This window comes from Hypanus sabinus, chromosome 16 (assembly GCF_030144855.1).
Source record: "Hypanus sabinus isolate sHypSab1 chromosome 16, sHypSab1.hap1, whole genome shotgun sequence".
Taxonomy (NCBI): Eukaryota; Metazoa; Chordata; class Chondrichthyes; order Myliobatiformes; family Dasyatidae; genus Hypanus; species Hypanus sabinus.
The window spans coordinates 32,045,056-32,065,095 of NC_082721.1; the positions used below are offsets into that span (position 1 = coordinate 32,045,056).

General features: G+C 40.3%; 1 protein-coding gene across 1 annotated transcript in view; it reads left to right on the plus strand.

The window, feature by feature from the left end:
• Nucleotides 1–20,040, plus strand: part of fbn2b (fibrillin 2b) — a 274,386-nt gene that overhangs the window by 126,490 nt on the left and 127,856 nt on the right. Inside the window, exon 8 of the mRNA XM_059991505.1 lies at nt 1,257–1,382. Within this exon, the coding sequence (XP_059847488.1) occupies nt 1,257–1,382 (126 nt within the window). The remainder of the gene's footprint in view (nt 1–1,256; nt 1,383–20,040) is intronic.

Sequence of the window (20,040 nt, forward strand, 5' to 3'; positions counted from 1 at the left end):
ATGACTGATGAATGACCTTGCAAACCACAAAATATGATGATTAGGATAATTGACATTAAGTTTAAATATCCTTCACAAAGATATTATCCCCTCAACTGTACAATATAGCCTTGTTGTCTTAAACATTCCTTTTTATAGGAATGGCTTTCATGTAGTATTTATGAGGGTGATGTGGGCAAGTGAGTGAACGTGCGCTGGCAGAGTCAAACTGAGAGCGATATATTTGTTTCAATGAGAGGAAGCATGTTAGAATAAGTGCGAGGGGGAGCACTGAGTATGAGTGCTCTAGGAGTGCGATGGTATGATTCCTGCAAGCAACAAAAGTGATCTGAACTTCAAGAGTTACTCTATGATAAATGTCTTTCATTAAACACTTGACGATGTCATGCTGTCCTGGGAGTTTATAAATAGTTTGCCTGTTTAAAGTTTAAAATACCTTTGTTTTCTATTTCCACCATTGCCTATCATTGGAGAATACTTTGCCAAAACAGCATCTCTTCAGGGATTTATGCTACTGTTATTTTGTGGCCAGCCACTCTGAATCACAGAAGCTGGTCCATGATCTTGCTATCCCAATGGAGAATTGTCCATCTTACATTATTACACCCTAATTACAGACTTTTCTGTATTTTTTACAACATGGAAGGAAGCCATTCTGTCCATCAAGTTTGACCTGTCAAATTAATTCCCAATTTTTCATGTAATCTATTCTCCCCCTATTCCCATCAACCTGCTTCCAGACCCTACCATTCAAGTGCACACTATGTGTAACGTAAAGAGGCCAGTTATCCTACCAACCAATGCATCTATGTGATTAGGAGGTAACAGGAGCGTACAGGAATGCCCATATGGTTGCATAAGCTACACAGAAACAATATCAGCGCCCAAGATTAATTCTGGCTCACTGGCTCTGTTAGACAGCAGTTCTATTAGCTGTGCCACTGCGATACTTATCTGATTTCTGTTGGTGTGAATGCCAGATTTCAGCTCTCCTCTTTTTACCTGCAATCCATCAATAACCAGAAATTTAGCATTTGCTCTGGACTTTATTTTAAACAAACACCAACAAGTGTGATATAACCTGCAATTCCATAGTAGTGTTCAATGGTGCGGAGCAGACTAGATGGGCCAAATGGCCTACTTCTGCTCCTATATATTAAAATGTTATGGTCCTTAATGTGTGTTTTCTAACATTGGCCTCAACTGATGAATTTTTATATTTTTGTTAAAAAATATATGTTTCTTTCTCTTTCCAGATATTGATGAATGCAGCACAATTTCTGGAGTGTGTGATGGCGGTGAATGCTCCAATACTGTTGGAAGCTACGTCTGTAACTGCCCACGTGGATTTATCACAAGCCTGGATGGCTCCAGGTGTATTGGTAAGTCTGACAGATTGTTCTGTAAAATGGAGACAGTTGCTCTGAGGATCCAGTCACTTGTAGGTAGATAGAAACTGTAAGGAACCTGTCATCTGTTGGAGGACTGTCAGCGTAAGGAGCCATTGTGTTTAGGGCATCTTGCACTGTTCGGATCCTGTCCCCTGTAGAAAGACTGTCTCCAAAAAAGCCCTTCACCATTAAGATCCTTTTGTATGCAGAGAACGCACTACCAGTTTTCAGATCAGATTTATTTATTGCATGTACATAGAAACATACAATGAAATGCATTATTTGTGCAAACAACCCTAGGATGTGCTGAGGCCAGACCACTAATGTTGTCACCCTTTCTGGCACCAACATGGCATGCCCACAGGGTTCAACAGAGCAACTCAAGCAGACGTACAACAGCAAATCAAACCCCTTTCCCACCTACACACACACCTGCAAGCCCAGGACAAGCCAACAGTCATTGAGCTCAAACTCTCAGACATTGGGCTTCCAACTTTAGCTGTCTACTCATCAACTTCAGCTTTTGAGCTTCGGACTTGCTGAACTCTGGACTTTGACCTCAGAACTTCACTGACTTCTGGGTATGTACCCCAGGTCTCACCTATCACAGATTTGACCTCCTTGCCTCAAACCCAGGACTTGTCAATCGTGGGTGTGACTTCTGGATTTGTGCGGACCTTTGACCCAGATGACCTGGTGGGATCACTGGCCCTTGTGATCTCTGACCCCAGGAATCAGTGATCTGGGTGGTCATTAGTCTTTGTGCCTCTTGCACATGTGGACCTTCGACCTGAAACTCACTGGCCTAGGGATTAATGGTCTCCTCAGTGCCTGAACTCCCGACCTCCAGGATCCCTGGCTTCAACTGCGGAGTGCTCTAACCTGTACTCTGGACACTGACTCCTGCCTCTGACCTCTAACTCTCTCTCCTCCCTGTCCCTAAACCCTAACCTAATTCCTAACTCCACATGCTACCCCTTAACCATTCCTATGAATCTAAATAAGAATAACGGAGCCACGACATCAACAGATGTCGCAGGTCAATGCCATCTTGACTGGAAGTACCCCATCACCTGTAGATATCCCGTTACCTGAAGTGTCATTGGTAAGGAGCACATCAACTGTATGGAACCCATCAACTGAAAAAAATCATCACAACATCACAGTGAGAGCTTTGTCATCTGTATTGAGACCATCACTACAAGGAGTTTGTCTTTGCAAGTAAACTGTTCCACATGCAGAGCTTGAAACTATGAGGAGCACCACTAGAAGGAACCCACCACCTGTGAAGAGAGCATCACCACAGAGAAATTGTCAATCTTCCCACTGTGCCATTTGTTGACAACCTACACTAGCTTAAATATGAGGTTCAACAGATGTAAGCTAACCCCTATAGGCTGTAGAGACCAAAGTGTGTTCTCAGTCTGCTTTAGGTAATTCAGTCTGTGACTGCTAACATCACTGAAGAACCATATTGGCCCATTGAAAGTTTTGAAACTTTCCGACATCATTTATGCTAACTTAGCCAAAAATCAAATGCTTTGCAGGTTTGAGTTTGGATAATGCTGCAAAGTTCTTGTTCCAAATATTTTCCCACTTTTGGAATGGAAGTTTGGAGCTGAGCCTGACTTCCACAAACATCTTGGCAGTAAAGGACAAGTGATGTAAGTGGCTGGGGACTCCAGCGATCCATTCTCTTCCCACCAAACGCAAGCACTGTTTGTTACCTTTAATAAACTCTTTACCAAAAGCTTAGTTAACATATGAAGCATAACATTCACTACTGAAGGCCCATCTTCCCAAGCATAACGACGTGTTAAGAATGGGCAGGTTTAAAAATGCTATGGACTTCAGTCACAATTTGCTGGAGCAATTTTTTTTTCATTTTCAGTGGTAGAGATCTTATTTATTTTTGGCTTGTTGGATCAGTGTTTATATGCCATGCCTAATTAGCCTTGAGAAGTGAAGGAACGGTGGTATACAGAATTTTCAAGTCAGGATGATGTGTGACTTGGATGTGAACTCACTGATGGTGGCCTTCCCTGCACCTGCTGCTCATGTTCTGGGTAATGTTGAGATTGTAGCTTTGGAAGGAACTGTAGGGATACCCCAACCAGTAAACGAATGCATTTTATAAGAAATGCTTACCACAGCAATGGCACACCAGTGATAAAGGGAACGATTGTTCAAGATGCTGTATAGATATAGAGTGGTTGGTATTCCTTGGAAAGATTAAATTAATTGAGTGTCATTGGAATTGGGATTATTCAGGTAAATGAAGTGTTCCTGCCTTGCCTTGTTGTCTTTGGGTTGTAAGCTCATCACAGAAAACTCAGTGTTTGACCTGATCTTGTATCTAGGGATGCCGCTTATTTGGATGCTCTCCACTGTACATCTATAGAAGATAGTGAGTATTTTACTAGATACTTGGGTTTTGATAAGCTCTTGACAAGATTCAACATATGCAGCTGCTTAACAAGTTAACAGCCCATGGTATTACAGAAAAGGTATTAGCATGGATAAAGCAGTGGCTGATTGGCAGGAGGTAAAGAATGGGAATAAAGGGAGCCTTTCCTGACGGGCTGCTGGTGACTACAGGTGTCTGAGTTGGGACTGCTTCCTTTTGCATTATATGTCAATAACTTGGATGATAGAATTGATAGCTTTGTTGAAAAGTTTACAGACAAAGCTACAGAAGGGCTTAGACAGATTAGGAGAATGGGCAAAGAAGTGGCAGGTGGAATACATTATTGGGAAGAGTATGCTTATACATTTCTGTAGAAGAAGTAAAAGGGTAAACTACTAAATGGAAAGAAAATTCCAAAATCTGAGCTGCAACAGGATTTGGAGTCTTTGTGCAGGGTCCCTTATGGTTACTTTACAGGTTGAGTCTGTGGTGAGGAAGGCAAATGCAATGTTAGTATCCATTTCAAGAGGACTAGAATACAAAAGTAAGGATGTAATGTTGAGGCTTTATAAAGCATTGGTGAGGCTTCACTTGGAGTTTTGTGAGCAGTTTTGGGCCCCTTATCTTAGAAAAGTTGTGCTGACTCTGGAGATGGTTCAAAGGAGGTTCATGGAAATGATTCCTGGATTGAATAGCTTGTCATATGACGAGAGTTTGATGGCTCTGGACCTATACTCAATAGAATTAAGAAGAATGAGGGGGTGGCCTAATTGAAACCAATCGAATGGTGAAAGGCCTTGATAGAGTGGATGTGGTGAGTATGTTTTCTATAGTGGGATAGTCTAGGACAGGGGTGGGCAAACTTTTTGACTTGTGGGCCACAAAGGGTTCTAAAATTTGACAGGGGGGCCGGACCAGGAGCAGATGGATGGAGTGTTTTGGTAATACACCTCATAAGAGAAAATAAAATATCATGGGATATGTAGAAAACATGTGCTTTAATTTCAATTGAAAATGAACAAATGCATTACAACAAAATATCTGTCTTTGAAGTCCCATGGTATTTAGCCATTTATTGAAATGACTTTTAAAACACTGAAAATTAAATGAATAAAATACAGCTTTTTTTAATAGTAACAGTTATTATTTTAAAGCACTGAAAATTCTGTTATCCTTCAAGATATTATCATCATCACTCTCCTCCTGACTGTCTTTATTTCAAAAACGGTAGGAGATGCAGGTCTACTTGTCCTGCTCCTTCTTATTCAATTGTCCCCTGTGCCAAAACTCAACAACAACCAGCACAAGGACAGAACACTGACAGCGCGCCAGTATGCGGAGTGCGTTATTTGATCTGGAGCGCATTTTTTATTTTGAGAACGTACGTGCACCTGCACACTACTCGTGTCCATCACTTAACAGAAATGACATGTAACATGTAAGGCTTATTGAAAAAAATATTTTCAAATGCATTTTTTACATAACACAACGAAGAAACTTATTTTTAATTTCAGTGGGAACAATGTTGTTGGTCTCCCTTTTTAGCCAGCGCATCAAAGTCTGGATTTAGTTTTGTTATGGCGATTCTCAGGATGGATCTGAGGTGTTGGTCAGTTAACTTGGATCTGTGGCTGGCTTTGTTGATGTTCATGACGCTGAACGCCTGTTCACACAAATAGGTCGAGCCGAACAAAGAGTAAAGCGCAAACGTGGAGTAATACGCTGCACCTCAACAAAGGTCAATGTATATAGAGTGTGTCATCTATTGGGAAAATGCCAGAATTGCGGGGAAAAAACGTTAAGGTTTATTAATATAATTTCATCAAGTTCTGCGGGCCGGATTAAAAAGCTTAATGGGCCGCATATGGCCCCCGGGCCGTAGTTTGCCCATGCCTGGTCTAGGACCAGAGGACACAGCTTTAGACTAGAGTGGTGTCCTTATAAAATGAAGATACGGAGAAATTAGCCGGGGGGGTGAATCTGTGGAATTCGTTGCTAAAGGCTGCTGTGGAGGCCAAGTCTTTATGTATATTTAAGGCAGCGGTTGATAGTTTCTTATAGACAATAGACAGTAGGTGCAGGAGTAGGCCATTTGGTCCTTCTAGCCAGCACCGCCATTCACTGTGATCATGGCTGATCATACACAGTCAGGACCCCATTCCTGCCCTCTCCCCATATCCCTTGACCCCACTATCTATAAGAGCTCTATCTAACTCTCTCTTGAAAGCATCCAGAGACTTGGCCTCCACTGCCTTCTGGGGCAGAGCATTCCACATATCCACCACTCTCTGGATGAAAAAGTCTTTCTTCAACTCTGTTCTAAATGGCCTACCCCTTATTCTTAAACTGTGGCCTCTAGTTCTGAACTCACCCATCAGCGGGAACATGCTTCCTGCCTCCAACATGTCCAATCCCTTAATAACCTTATGTTTCAATCAGATCCCCTCTCATCCTTCTAAATTCCTGTGTATACAAGCCCAGTCACTCCAATCTTTCAACATACGGCAGTCCCGCCATTCTGGGAATTAACCCTGTGAACCTACGCTGCACTCCCTCAATAGTAAGAATCCTTCCTCAAATTTGGAGACCAAAACTGCACACAATACTCCAGGTGGGGTCTCACCAGGGCCCTGTACAGCTGTAAAAGGACCTCTTTACTCCTATACTCAATTCCTCTTGTTATAAAGGCCAGCATGCCATTAGCTTTCTTCACTGCCTGCTGTACCTGCATGCTTGCTTTCATTGACTGATGTACAAGAACTCCTAGATCTCGTTGTACTTCCCCCTTTCCTAACTTGACTCCATTTAGATAGTAATCTGCCTTCCTGTTCTTGCCACCAAAGTGGATAACCTTACATTTATCCACATTAAACTGCATCTGCCATACATTTGCCCACTCACCTAGCCTGTCCAAGTGACCCTGCATTCTCATAACATCCTCCTGACATTTCACACTGCCACCCAGCTTTGCGTCATCGGCAAATTTGCTAATGTTACTTTTAATCCCTTCATCTAAATCATTAATGTATATTGTAAACAGCTGTGGTCCCAGCACAGAACCTTGCCGTACCCCACCGGTCACAATCTGCCATTCCGAAAGGGACCTGTTAATCGCTACTCTTTGTTTCCTGTCAGCCAGCCAATTTTCAATCCATGTCAGTACTCTGCCCCCAATACCATGTACCCTAATTTTGCCCACTAATCTCCTATGTGGGACTTTATCAAAAGCTTTCTGCAAGTCCAGGTACACTATATCCACTGGCTCTCCCTTGTCCATTTTCATAGTTACATCCTCAAAAAACTCTAAAAGATTAGTCAAGCATGATTTTCCCTTCGTAAATTCATGCTGGCTCAGACTGATCCTTCTACTGCTATCCAAATGTGTCGTAATTTCCTCTTCTATAATTGACTCCATCGTCTTTCCCACTACTGACGTCGGGCTAACCAATCTATAATTCCCTGTTTTCTCTCTCCCTCCTTTCTCGAAAAGTGGGACAACATTAGCCACCCTCCAATCCGCAGGAACTGATCCTAAATCTATAGAACATTAGAAACTGATTACCAATGCGTCCACGATTTCTAGAGCCACCTCCTTAAGTACCCTGAGATGCAGACCATCAGGTCCCGGGGACTTATCAGCCTTCAGACCCAACAGTCTTTCCAACACTGTTTCTTGCCTAATATAAATTTCCTTCAGTTCATCTATTACCTTAGTTCCTTTGGCCACTATTACATCTGGGAGATTGTTTGTGTCTTCGCTAGTGAAGACAGACCCAAAGTACCTGTTCAACTCATCTGCCATTTCCTTGTTCCCCATAATAAATTCACCCGTTTCTGTCTTCAATGGCCCAATTTTGGTCTTAACTATTTTTTTTGCTTTTCACATACATAAAGAAGCTTTTACTATCCTCCTTTATATTCTTGGCTAGTTTACCTTTGTACCTCATTTTTTTCTCTGCATATTGCCTTTTTTGTTATCTTCTGTTGCTCTTTAAAAGCTACCCAGTCCTCCAGCTTCCTGCTCATCTTTGCTATGTTATACTTCTTCTCTTTTATTTTTATACTGTCCTTTACTACCCTTGTCAGCCACGGCCGCCCCTTACTCCCCTTAGGATCTTTCTTCCTCCTTGGAATGAACCGATCCTGCACCTTCTGCATTATTCCCAGAAATACCTGCCATTGTTGCTCCACTGTCTTCCCTGCTAGGGTATTTTGTTCCATTGAACTTTGGCCAGCTCCTCCCACATAGCTCCATAGTTCCCTTTGTTCAACTGTAATACTGGCACATCCGATTTTCCCTTCTCCTTCTCAAATTGTAGGTTAAAACATACCATAGTATGGTCACTACCTCCTAATGGCTCCTTTACCTCAAGGTCCCTGATCAAATCTGGTTCATTGCACAACAGTAAATCTAGAATTGCCGTCTCCCTGGTAGGCTGCAGTACAAGTTGTTCTAGATTGGTATGAAAGGATATGGTGAGAAAACAGGAGATTGGAGCTGTGAAAAATAATGGATCAGCCATGATGAAGTGGCAGAGCAGTCTCAATGAGCCAAATGGCCTAATTCTGCTCCTATATCTTATGATCTCTTAAGTCTCCTCAGAAAGTAGAGGCCTTGGAGAGCGCTCTTGGATGTGTTCTCAGACTATGTTGTACGAAATGTGGACTCCCAGGTATAGATATGTGTATAGTCAGGTAAATAGCCACAGATACATTACATATATGAGATCTTTATTTAGAAGCAAAGTACCACAGGGGTTGTAAACCCAACATTTCTTTTATTTCAGGGAGATTTATACAACACTGTCATTTTGCTGACAGAATTAATAGGATTCTATATTGTTAAAGTCATGCAAATTATTTGTACTTACTGAACCGGTAGTTTGAAAATTAATGATGCAAATCACAGTAATAAGTCCTAATAAGAAACAGAGCTGTGGCAAACATACATTCACAAGTATATACCCAGCAACATCATCTGTACAGGTGTCATCGCTGATTAACTGACCCTGAAAACTTGCACTCATTCTGCAATCACACTATATTTACTTGTGCTCAAGCAGAGCAACCTGACCCCATCACCAAACTGTTCTAACGTTTGAACAAAAGTACAAATAAACAAGATTTTTATACAGAAATGGATGAGCTGGATATCATCATTGCCCAACTGATTATCTATCTTGTGTGTGGTCAAATTCCTTATCTGAATAAGCAATCACCAAACAGACTATGCTAATATATGTGTTAATAACCAATAGGAGTTGAGTGTTAAAGGACAATAACTCCTCAGAATTGCTAATAGTAAATGTTACTCTAGAATTCTTTGTTTGACCTTATCTTGTCTTGGCATGCTGAATGGCTCCGGCCCCATGCTGTGCAAAGGCAAGCTAATCTCTCAAGGATCCTTCTTGCCTGTGTTGACTGCACACTATCCATACACTATTTTTGCCTGGGCATTCTCTTAACCCTTGCTTTGCCACAACCTCCACACAGGCATTGCAAAAATGTTCTCGTATAGGTGTGTTTGTTCATCTACAATATGAATGCTAAAAATACCTCATCAAGTTAGCCCCTTGAGATTCTTAGCTTAGCCACTGATTCTTTTGCATGCATGACAAGGAGAATCAGGAATTGCACCACACACAAAGTCAGTGGGCAGGAGAATTGAGAAGGTCAGTAGTAGTTAATTTATCTTCATTATGAGCTGTGGAGTGGGATGGAAATACACAAGTCCCAAGTCCTACCTTGCCTCCTCAAAACTGATTGGGGTTAGAGCAAAGGACTGAGCATGCAGTTGGGAGTTTTCTCTCAGGGAGGAAGGGGGTTAGAGGTGGCAGGAAGCAATGGAGAAGACGGTGTTAGTGAATATGAGGTGGTATTGGGTGATAGGAGTTGTATGGAGGAAGGCAAGTGGCGCATTTCCAGGAAATTAAAATATAAGTGGCCAATTGAGGATTGTAGTACCTTAATGTCCAGTGAGGAAAGCAGTCGACAGGGTATAAATAAAAGAAGGAAGGAACAGCTTAAGGTTTTGTTGAGTTTTAAATGAGGTCCTGTTTCTGCTATCAATCCAATTAGACTAACTAAGGATTCAAAAAAAAATCATTAGGAGATATTGTGGGTGCAAATCCCTTAAGAGATGGGGCACTCTTAGTATTTTGTAAAGATAGTAAGCAACGTGAGAAAGCTTTGGGGTTAAAAGCTGTAGGAGGAATGAAAGTAGCACCAAGAAATACATGGAATGACAGTGGCTTTGGGAAGTAATCTTTGGAGTGTCTGTAGATCATCAATTCCCAACCTTGGGTTTATGGACCCCTCAGTTAATGGTAGGAGCCCATAGATAAAGAAGGTTGGGAACCCCTACTTTAGAGATATCCATGGACCAAGTTAAAAATAAATTAGTTGGGGGGAAAGTTGTGTGACACTAAATGTTTAAAAGGGTTTTATGGTGGAGTTAGAACAGATAGCTTATCGGTGTTTATTAAATTTGATGGAAAAAAGTTGCTGGAAAGGGTTACTTTAGATTATATGAGTTATAAGGTTTGAGTCAATGTGCCACAACCGCTGATATGTTTTCAATACCAGAATTTGGTCATGCAGCAGCTGTGTAAGGGTAAAAATTGGTGTGGTTGGTGTGGCAGGGAACATGGTTATGGTAATCGTAGTGAAGGTATAAGACTAAATTGTAGCAAGTATAGAGGGAGAACATAGCTCTGCTTATGCATTGTACCCTGTGCATAAGAAAGCTGTGGAAGTGCAGCGTATTTGGGTGAAAATGGACATATGCAGAGGCTCTGCAGAAAATACAGGATACAGTGTCAATGACACCTATTAATATCAGGAATACAGGCAGTTTAAATACAATGTGTAAAGTGCATGATTGTATAACAAATGATTTTCTGATTTAAGTTTGTCACTTTCATGGCAGATGTGGGAAATTGAACAGCACAAACTAAAAGCAGGACAGAAGAAAGTAAAATAATATTAAAAGCTGCAGAAGAACATTTAGAGATAAAAGACTTAACTCAAGAAGTTACTAGTGATGCCTTACAAGGAGAAGTAAATAATGTTCAGACTTCAAAGGAGGGTTGTTAATGGTTTAGCTTATCTTACAATGGAATGCTAATGGTCAGGAGTTTAGAAATTTATTGAAGATTTACCAAATAAACCTGATGTTATACGTGAACAGGAAACCTGAGTAAGTGTTGAGATACAAAGTTATATTCATATAAGACGCAATTGGAAAATGGACAATGGAAAAGGAATGGTTACCTTTGACAAAAAAATGGGATAGTGCACAGAGTTTTGGAGATTAGGGTTGTTAATGAGTCAAATATATTGAAATTTGGAGAAAGAATAGTGAAGTGCAGATAATAATTTTATAACCCTTGTTAAAGGTTAACACCAGTGGAAGGTGTCTGCAGTATACCGGACATTCAAGAGTTTCAGGGAGGTGAAGTATGTGCAGTGAAAATAATGACTGAGAAAGTGCTCAGGAAGCTTAATGGTCTAAGGGTGGATAAATCTCCTGAACCTGATGGAATGCACCCTCGGGTTCTGAAGGAAGTAGCTGGAATGATTGTGGAGGCATTAATGGTGATCTTTCAAGAATCGATAGCTTCTGGTGTTGTACTGGATGACTGGAAAATTGCATATGTTACTCCGCTATTTAAGAAGGGTGGAAGGCAGCAGAAAGGAAACTAGTCTGTTAGCCTGACATCAGTAGTTGGGAAGTTGGTGGAATGGATTGTTAGGGATGAGGTTATGGAGTACCTGGAGGCACGGGCTAAAGCCGGCATGGTTTCCCGAAAGGAAAATCCTGTCTGACAAACCTATTGCAATTTTTTGAGGAAATTACAAGCAGGGTAGACAAAGGAGGTACAGTAGACATGGTGTACCTGGATTTGCAGAAGGCCTTTGACAAGGTGCCACACATGAAGCTGCTTAGCAAGATAAGAGCCCATGGAATTACAGGGGAGTTACTAGCATGTGTGGACCAGCACAATAATGTCATATGCACAATCAGCAACAAAGGATACCAATCACGTTTCTAACAAAAAATAATCAATTCTTGAATATTTATGATGTACATGGGAAAAAAAAGAAAAATCTTTATCTTTAGGATGGAGAAATCTCCAAATGTCTAACACACCGTATTCTAGTAAAAAGGAGTTAATGCGGGACGTAGCCTTTTTAGGAAGGCACAGATTAGTTGATGACCTATCAATCAAGGGATTGAGACAGCAATTAAAATCACCGCCCATAATTAACTTATATTCATTTAAATTCGGCAGTGCAGAAAACTCTTATAAAATTCAGAGCTATCTACATTAGGTGCATAAACACACACCAAAGCCACCTTTCGACCACATAACAAACCAGTAACGATTAAGTATCTTCCAATTTACGTTTTTTGTTGGTTCAGACATCATCTGGCGGTTTTATTTTTTCCTTCTGCTTTCTTTTAGGTTCTGTAAGAGTTTAATATCAGTCGTTTCTTATTACTTGGTTAGAATTTTCTTTTTTGGATATGTGATCAATGTTTATTAAATGAATTTAAGATGGCCGCTGTTAACTATGTTTTAACCTCTGCTAGACATAATATTATAATATTTGGAATTTTTCAATTTTTTTCCTACATATCTGATGTTGTGTCTTGAGTCAGTGGTGTTAGTATATAACTTTTAAAAAAAGAGTCTGCCTTTTAGAGACATAGGGATTGGGGTGTGTAGTTTAGCATGCTATCCGTCTTTAGGATGTTTTTTTTCTGGCTTTGGGGGCAGGGAGTGGGGCTATTGGTTTAGGTTTTTTCATTTGGGCAGTCCTGAGAGGTTTACTTGTCAATCATGGTGTTTTTTTTCTTTCTGATCGAATCCATTCTGTTCCTCCCTGCAGGTTTGGTTTGTTTCGGCGCACTAATTCATTTTATAAATCCCTAAATTAAAGCCTCAGTATGGATGTTAATAAAATTAATATAGTTTCCTGGAACCTGAATGGCTTGAATCAACCTATTAAGCGTAGAAAGGTCTTTAAGAAATTGAGAACATTTCAAGCCAATATTATTTTTGCGCAAGAGACCCACATCTGTAGGGAAGATGAAAATCGTTTTTTTAAATTTTGGAAGAGTTCTCAATATCACTCTTCGTCAATATCAAAAAATAGAGGAGTGTCTATTTTTATCAATTTTGAAGTCTCTTTTGTACATTTTAATACTGTTACGGGTTCAGAGAAGATTCATGAGAATGATTCCAGGAATGAAAGGATTACCCTATGAGGAACGTTTGGCAGCTCTTGGGCTGTATTCCCTGGAGTTCAGGAGAATGAACGGGGATCTCATAGAAACATTCAGAATGTTAAAAGGCCTGAACAGATTAAATATGGCAAAGTTATTTCTCATGGTAGGGGATTCTAGGAGAAGAGGAAACGACTTCAGGATTGAAGGTCGTCCTTTTAGAGCTGAGATGTGGAGAAATTACTTTAGTCAGAGGGTGGTAAATCTATGGAACTTGTTGCCATGAGCGGCTGTGGAGGCCGAGTCATTGGGTGTATTTAATGCAGAGATAGATAAGTTCTTGATTAACCAGGGCATCAAAGGGTATGGGGTGAAAGCAGTGGAGTGGGGATGACTGGAAGAATTGGATCGGCCCATTATTGAATGGTGGAGCAGATTTGATAGGCCAATTGGCCTACTTCTGCTCCTATATCTTATGGTCTTATGATATTTTGAAATGGGAAAAGTAAGGTTATACAGTATGGTGTGTGTATTTTAAGGCTCATAGTATAACGTGAGGTTGCAGTAACACAAATATGAATGGATTAAGGCTGATTTATAATTGTGTGTACGGGCTACACTGCAGCCTACGCTGTAGCCCTGATTTTCACTTCTGCGCCGCTCTACACCGTAGCGTGCATGCATTGGTGTGCTCCAAAATGCTAGTTGGCGGTGAGGTTTCTATGCCACTGTGTTGAGTTTCTTCATGAGAGATATGGACAAGGAAACACATTTCAAACATTTTCGCATGTCGGCAGGTAGACTTGACGAGTTGATTCATCTATTTTGCATCAGTGTACAGACATGGCGGAGAAGAAGCAACCGGAAATGTGATGCTATCAAGCAGACCAATCACAGTTGTTACGGTCTGCATCACCGCGATGCGTGAGTGAGTTTTTTGGGGAGGTGCACGTCACCCTGCAGCGTAGGTACGGCGTAGGGTACGTGATACCAATGGCGTAGATGTGATGCTCAAGTATAAATCGGCCTTTAGTGGTAGACAACTTTGTGGAAGAAAAGTGTTTGGTGTGGTTGAATGATGATAGGAGTACAAGGATATATCTATTTACCAACACTATGACTGCGATAGATCTTAAACTGTTATCTGAGGATATAGCAAGTGTGTGTAACTAGGAAGTGTATAATGATACGGCAGTGGGTAGTGATCATTTCCCCACTATCTGTATAATAGGAATAGATGAGTATCAGAGGAAAAGATCTCATATCCCCAGATGGAATTTTAAAGCAGCAAATTGGGACATATTTGATGATTTATGTGAAAGTAGATTTCCCGATCATATGGTTTTGGAAGATATCGAGTTGTGAAATAATACCTTGTGCTCTGTACTCACTCAATAGCTCAGGGATCAATTCCCAGATTGTTGGGTGATAATAAAAGGAAAGCTGTTTCCTGGTGGGCAGATGAATGTAGAAGAGCTTTGAAAGAGTGAATAAAGCTTTAAGAAAGTTAGGCAGTGTTACTCCTATTCATCTTTCATACAATATAAAAGAGCTCAAGCTATGGTTAGAAAATTAGTGAGAAGGGCAAAGAAAATAAATTGGAGAACGTATTGTGATAGCTTTGGGAAAGAGATCCAGGTAGGGGAAGTTTGGGATGTGACACAGAAAACGGGGGGTTGGGGGACTTAGAAAACTTGATGCATTACCTATTTTTTATGATAGGGAGAAGGCTGCAGTTATTGACTCTGAAAAAGCAGAGTTATTAGCAAAAACATATGTCAGAGCACATAGTTCGGCCAATTTAAGTAAAGAAAAGAGGTCTTACAGAGAAACAGTTTTGGCAAGCCATCCTCAGATTGCTGAGAAAAAATGTTCCAGTTCCTGCTTGGATGTCAGATTTACATTGTTTGAACTTAAAAGGGCTATCATTAATGCTGGTTATTCATCACCTGGGAAAAATGATATTTGTTATATTTTGTTTACCTGGTTTTCAATGTCAAAACTTATAAGACATAGGAGCAGAATGAAGCTATTTAGCCCATTGAGTCTGTTCCACCATTCAATCATGGCTGATCCTTTCTTTTGCCCCCTCCTCTCCTCCACTCCCCGGCCTTCTTCTCATAACCTTTGATGGTGTGGCCACCAAAGAACCTATCAATCACCGCCTTAAGTACATCTAACGACCTGGCCTCCACAGCTGCTTGTGGTAACCCTCTGGTTAAAGAAATTTCTCCACAACTCTGTTTTAAATGGACACCACTCTAACCTGAGGCTGTGCCCACTTGTCCTAGACTCCCCCACCATGGGAAGCATCTTTTTCACATCTATTCTGTCTAAACCTTTCTTGCAACTTTCAGAAGGTTTCAATGAGATCTCCCTTCATCCTTCTAAATTCCGGCGAGTACAGGCCCAGAGCCATCAAATGTTCCTCGTATGATAATCCTTTCATTCCCGGAGTCATCCTTGCAAACCTCCTCTGAACCCCCTCCAATGCCAGCACACCTTTTCTTAAATAAGGAGCCGAAAACTGTTGACAATACTCAAGCTGAGACCTCACCAGTGCCTTATAAAGCCTTGGCATCACATTCTTGCTCTTGTATTGCTCCTGAAATGAATGTTAACATCGCATTTGACTTCCTCACCACTGGCCCTGCCTGCAAGTTAACCTTTAGGTTGTTCTGCACAAGGACCCCCAAGTCCCTTTGCATCTCAGATTTTTGGATTTTCTCCCCATTTAGTCTGCACAATTATTTCTACTACCAAAGAGCATGACCATACATTTTCCAACTTTGTATTTCATTTGCCACTTTGTTGTCCATTCTCCCAGTCTGTCTAAGTCCTTCTGCAGCCTTTCTGTTTCCTCAACACTACCTTCCCCTCCTCCAATCTTCATATCATCAACAAACTTGACAACAAAGCCATCTTTTCTATCATCTAAATCATTGATATACAGCATTTAAAAAAAGCGGTCCCAACACCAACCGCTGTGGAACACCACTAGTCACTGGCAGCCAGCCAGACAAGGATCCATTTATTCCCATGCCACTAACTTTCCTGTAATAACATGGGCTCATAACTTGGTAAGCAGCCTTATGTATGGCACCTAGTCAAAGGCTTTCTGAAAGTCTAAATACACAACATCCACTACATCCCCTTTATCCATCCTACTTGTAATCTCCTCAAAGAATTCCAACAAATTTGTCAGGCAGGATTTTCCCTTAAGGAAACTATACTGACTTTGTCATATCTTGTCCTGTGTCACCAAGTACTTCATAACCTCATCCTTAGCAATTACTCCAACATCTTCCCAACCACTGAATTCAGCCTAACTGGCCTATAATTTCCTTTCTGCTGTCTTCCTCTTTTCTCAAAGAGTGGAGTGATATTTGCAATTTTCCAGTCCTCTGGAGCCATGCCAGAATCCAATGATTCTTGAAAGATCATTACTAATGCCTCCACAGTCTCTACTGTTACCTCTTTCAGAACCCTAGGGTGCATCATCTACCCTTGAACACCTGGAACACTGCTGGTGTGTTCCACAGTGAAGATTGATGCAAAATAGTCATTTAGTTCATTTGCCATCTCTTTGTCCTCCATTATTATTTTTCTGACATCGTTTTCTAGCGGTCCTATATCCATTCTTAACTCTTTTTATAAACTTGAAAAAGCTTTTATTATCCACTTTGATATTGTTTGATAGCTTGCTTTAATACTTTATTTTTTTCCTCCTAATAATTCTTTTAATTGTATTCTGTAGGTTTTAAAAAGCATACCAATCCTTTATCTTCCCACTAACTTTTGCTTTGTTGTGTGCTCTCTCTTTTGCTTTTACATTTACTTTGACTTCCCTTGTGAGCCACAGTTGTACTGTTTGCCATTTGAGTATTCCTTTGTCTTTGGAATACATCTATCCTGCACTTTCCTCATTTTTTCCCAGAAATTCAGGCTATTTCTGCTCTGCTGTCATTCCTGCCAGTATCTCTTTCCAATTTATTTTGGCCATCTCTTCTCTTGTACCACTGTAATTTCCTTTACTCCACTGAAGTACTGCTACATGAGACTTTACTTTCTCTCTATCAAGTTTCAAGTTGAATTCAATCATATTGTGATAACTGTCTCCTAAAGTTTCCTTTACCTTAAACTCGCTATTCAGTTCATTACATAAAACCCAATCCCGTATAGCTGATCCCCTAGTAGGCTCAATGACAAACTGCTCTAAAAAAGCTATTTCATAGGCATTCAACAACTTCCCTCTCTTGAGTTCCATTACCAACCTGATTTTCCAATCTACTTGCATGTTAAAATCTCCCATGTCTATTATAACATTGCCCTTTTGACATGCCTTTACCATTTTCCATTGTAATCTGTTGTCCACATCCCAGCTATTGTTTGGAGGCCTGCATATACTGCCTTCAGAGTCCTTTTACGCTGGCAGTTTTTTAACTCGACCCACAAGGATTCAACATCTTCAGATCCTATGTCACATCTTTCTAATGATTTGATGCCAGTCTTTAGTAGCAGTGCCACGCCACCCTGCCTGCCTGCCTTCCTATCCCTCTGATAGAATGTGTAACCTTGGACATTCAGCTCCCAGCTACAACCATCCTTCAGCTATGATTCATTGATGGCCATAACATCATAACTGATATTTGTAAAAGTGTAACAAGTGTACATTTCTTATACTCCATGCATTGAGATATAACTCTTTGAATACAGTATTTGCTACCCTCTTTGATTCTGGATCCCTAATGCACTGATACTCACCCTGCTAGTTGCAATTTTGTCCAATCATCAACCTACCCTTCCTGACAGTCTGATGTTGGTTTTGAAATTCTTTAATGCAATATAAGTTGAAGAGTGACTTCCTACTTCCTGGAAATTAGCGCTTGTTATCCTTAAGATCCTTCCAGTTATAGACTATTTTGCTAACTTCACATGTATGTAAGATAATGGAATGAATGGTTATAGCAAGGCTATCTTATTTGTGGAAAATAGTGGAAATGTAGCTGTACACCAATCTGGATTTCATAAAGGGAGAATGACCATGGACTCGGTCTTAAGTTTGGAATCTGGTATTTATAAGGCCCGAGTTAATAAAGAATGAGTGGTAGCAGTTTTCTTTGATGTAGAGAAAGCTTATGATATGTTATGGACACAAGGATTGCTGCTTAAACTGGTAAAGATGTGAATAGCTGATAGAATATTCAATTGGATTCAAGATTTTTTATGTGATAGAAAGGTAAGTTACAGTGGGAACAACATTCTTTAAGGAGTGTGAGGTAAAGAATGGTACTCCGCAGGGGAGTATGTGTAACCCACTCCTTTTTAGTATTATGATAAATGGTATTTGCTTAAATGTTAACTAAGGCATTTCCAAATCATTACATGCTGATGATAATAAAACATAGAAGAGAGGCAGGAATATAAGCTATATGGTTAGCAAAATTCAGGCAGCTACTAATGAAGCAGAGGAATGGGGATGTTGGTGGGGTTTTAAGTTTTCTGTTGCAAAGACTCAAATGATTTGTTTTTCTGAAAGGAACATTACACCCACTATTGATCTCAAGTTATACAGTAAATCCCTTCAACAAGAATCAGTGGGAAAGTTTCTAGGTATGTGGATGGACGCAAGGCTAATGTGGAAGGTGCAAGTGAATAAACTGGTAGAGAAGTGTGAAAGTGCCCTTAATGTGCTTAGGTGCTTAGTTGTGTGTGATTGGGGTGCAAGTAAGATGTCACTTAAACAAATGTATATTGCTTTAATCAGATCTGACTTTGTTTATGGATGTGTTGCGTATAGGTCAGCCTCACCATAAGTCTTAAAGCCCCTAGATGAAGTTCAAGCTCAAGCATTGAGATTATGTTGTGATGCTATTAAATCATCCTCAATTTCAGGACTACTGGTAGAAATGGGTGAAGTACTTTTACATCTACACAGGTCACAGTTAGCAATGGTTTATTGGGTGTATGTAAGATGACATAAAGTTGGCTATCCAATATTGGCAATATTAGTAGAGTGTTGGGAGCACTGTTTTTGTAAGATCTTCAGCTTTGGGTGAATGGAAAATGAATGGACACAAAGTCTTGGGTTGTTTAATGTGGATTATGGCCCCAGTGTGCCCCTTTCTGTCACTCCTCCACATTTTCTTCTGTTTGCTTGTGGTTGATCTGAGCCTTCAGGGAAAGATCAAGATGACGAGTGATAGTTTATCAGTGGTACAGGAAGTTCAGAAATATATACAAGACAGTTATTAGAGATTTTTGCATATGTACACAGATGGTTCAAAAGAATCAGTTATAGGTCGTACAGGTTTTTGTTTCCAAAGTTTTAAGTGACTATTAAGAAAAGGTTATCAGACAAGGTATCAATATTCAGATCTGAGATGGTTGCTAACATTTTAGCCTTGGACTGTGTTGAAGAAATATGCCTTGATTATGTACTTCTGTGCTGATTCGTTCCTGGTCTTGACAACTATTAAAACAAGTACTTCAAATTGTAGGCCAGAAATTCTTCTTGAGATTGGACAACATTTGCTGAGGCTGTAGGATCTAGGCCTATGTGTACATTTCATATGTGTTCCTGCCTATATCAGAGCTGAAGGAAACAAGGTAGCAGACATTCCTGCTAAGCAGTCATTTAAAATTAAGGACATACAGTAAATGTAGTGGTGTCTTTCCATAAGGGGCAGATGAAAGGCTTAATTAAAAAATATATTCAATCTCTGAGGCAACAAAGTCTGGATAAGGAAAAGAAAGGATGACATTTATATAAAATTCAGAGGATGATGGGAACTCATGGTAGATATGTATCAAAGGAGAGAAGTAATACTTTCACGTTTACATATTAGACATATTAGGTTGAAAAAGTTCCTGTTTGCAATTGATATGCATGATATGGGCAATTGTAGGGAGTGCACTTATCAAGAAATGGTGCAGTATATATTGTTGGAATACAGTTCCTATGAGGTGCAAAGGAAACATCTAATTACTAAATTGAGATCTTTGGGATA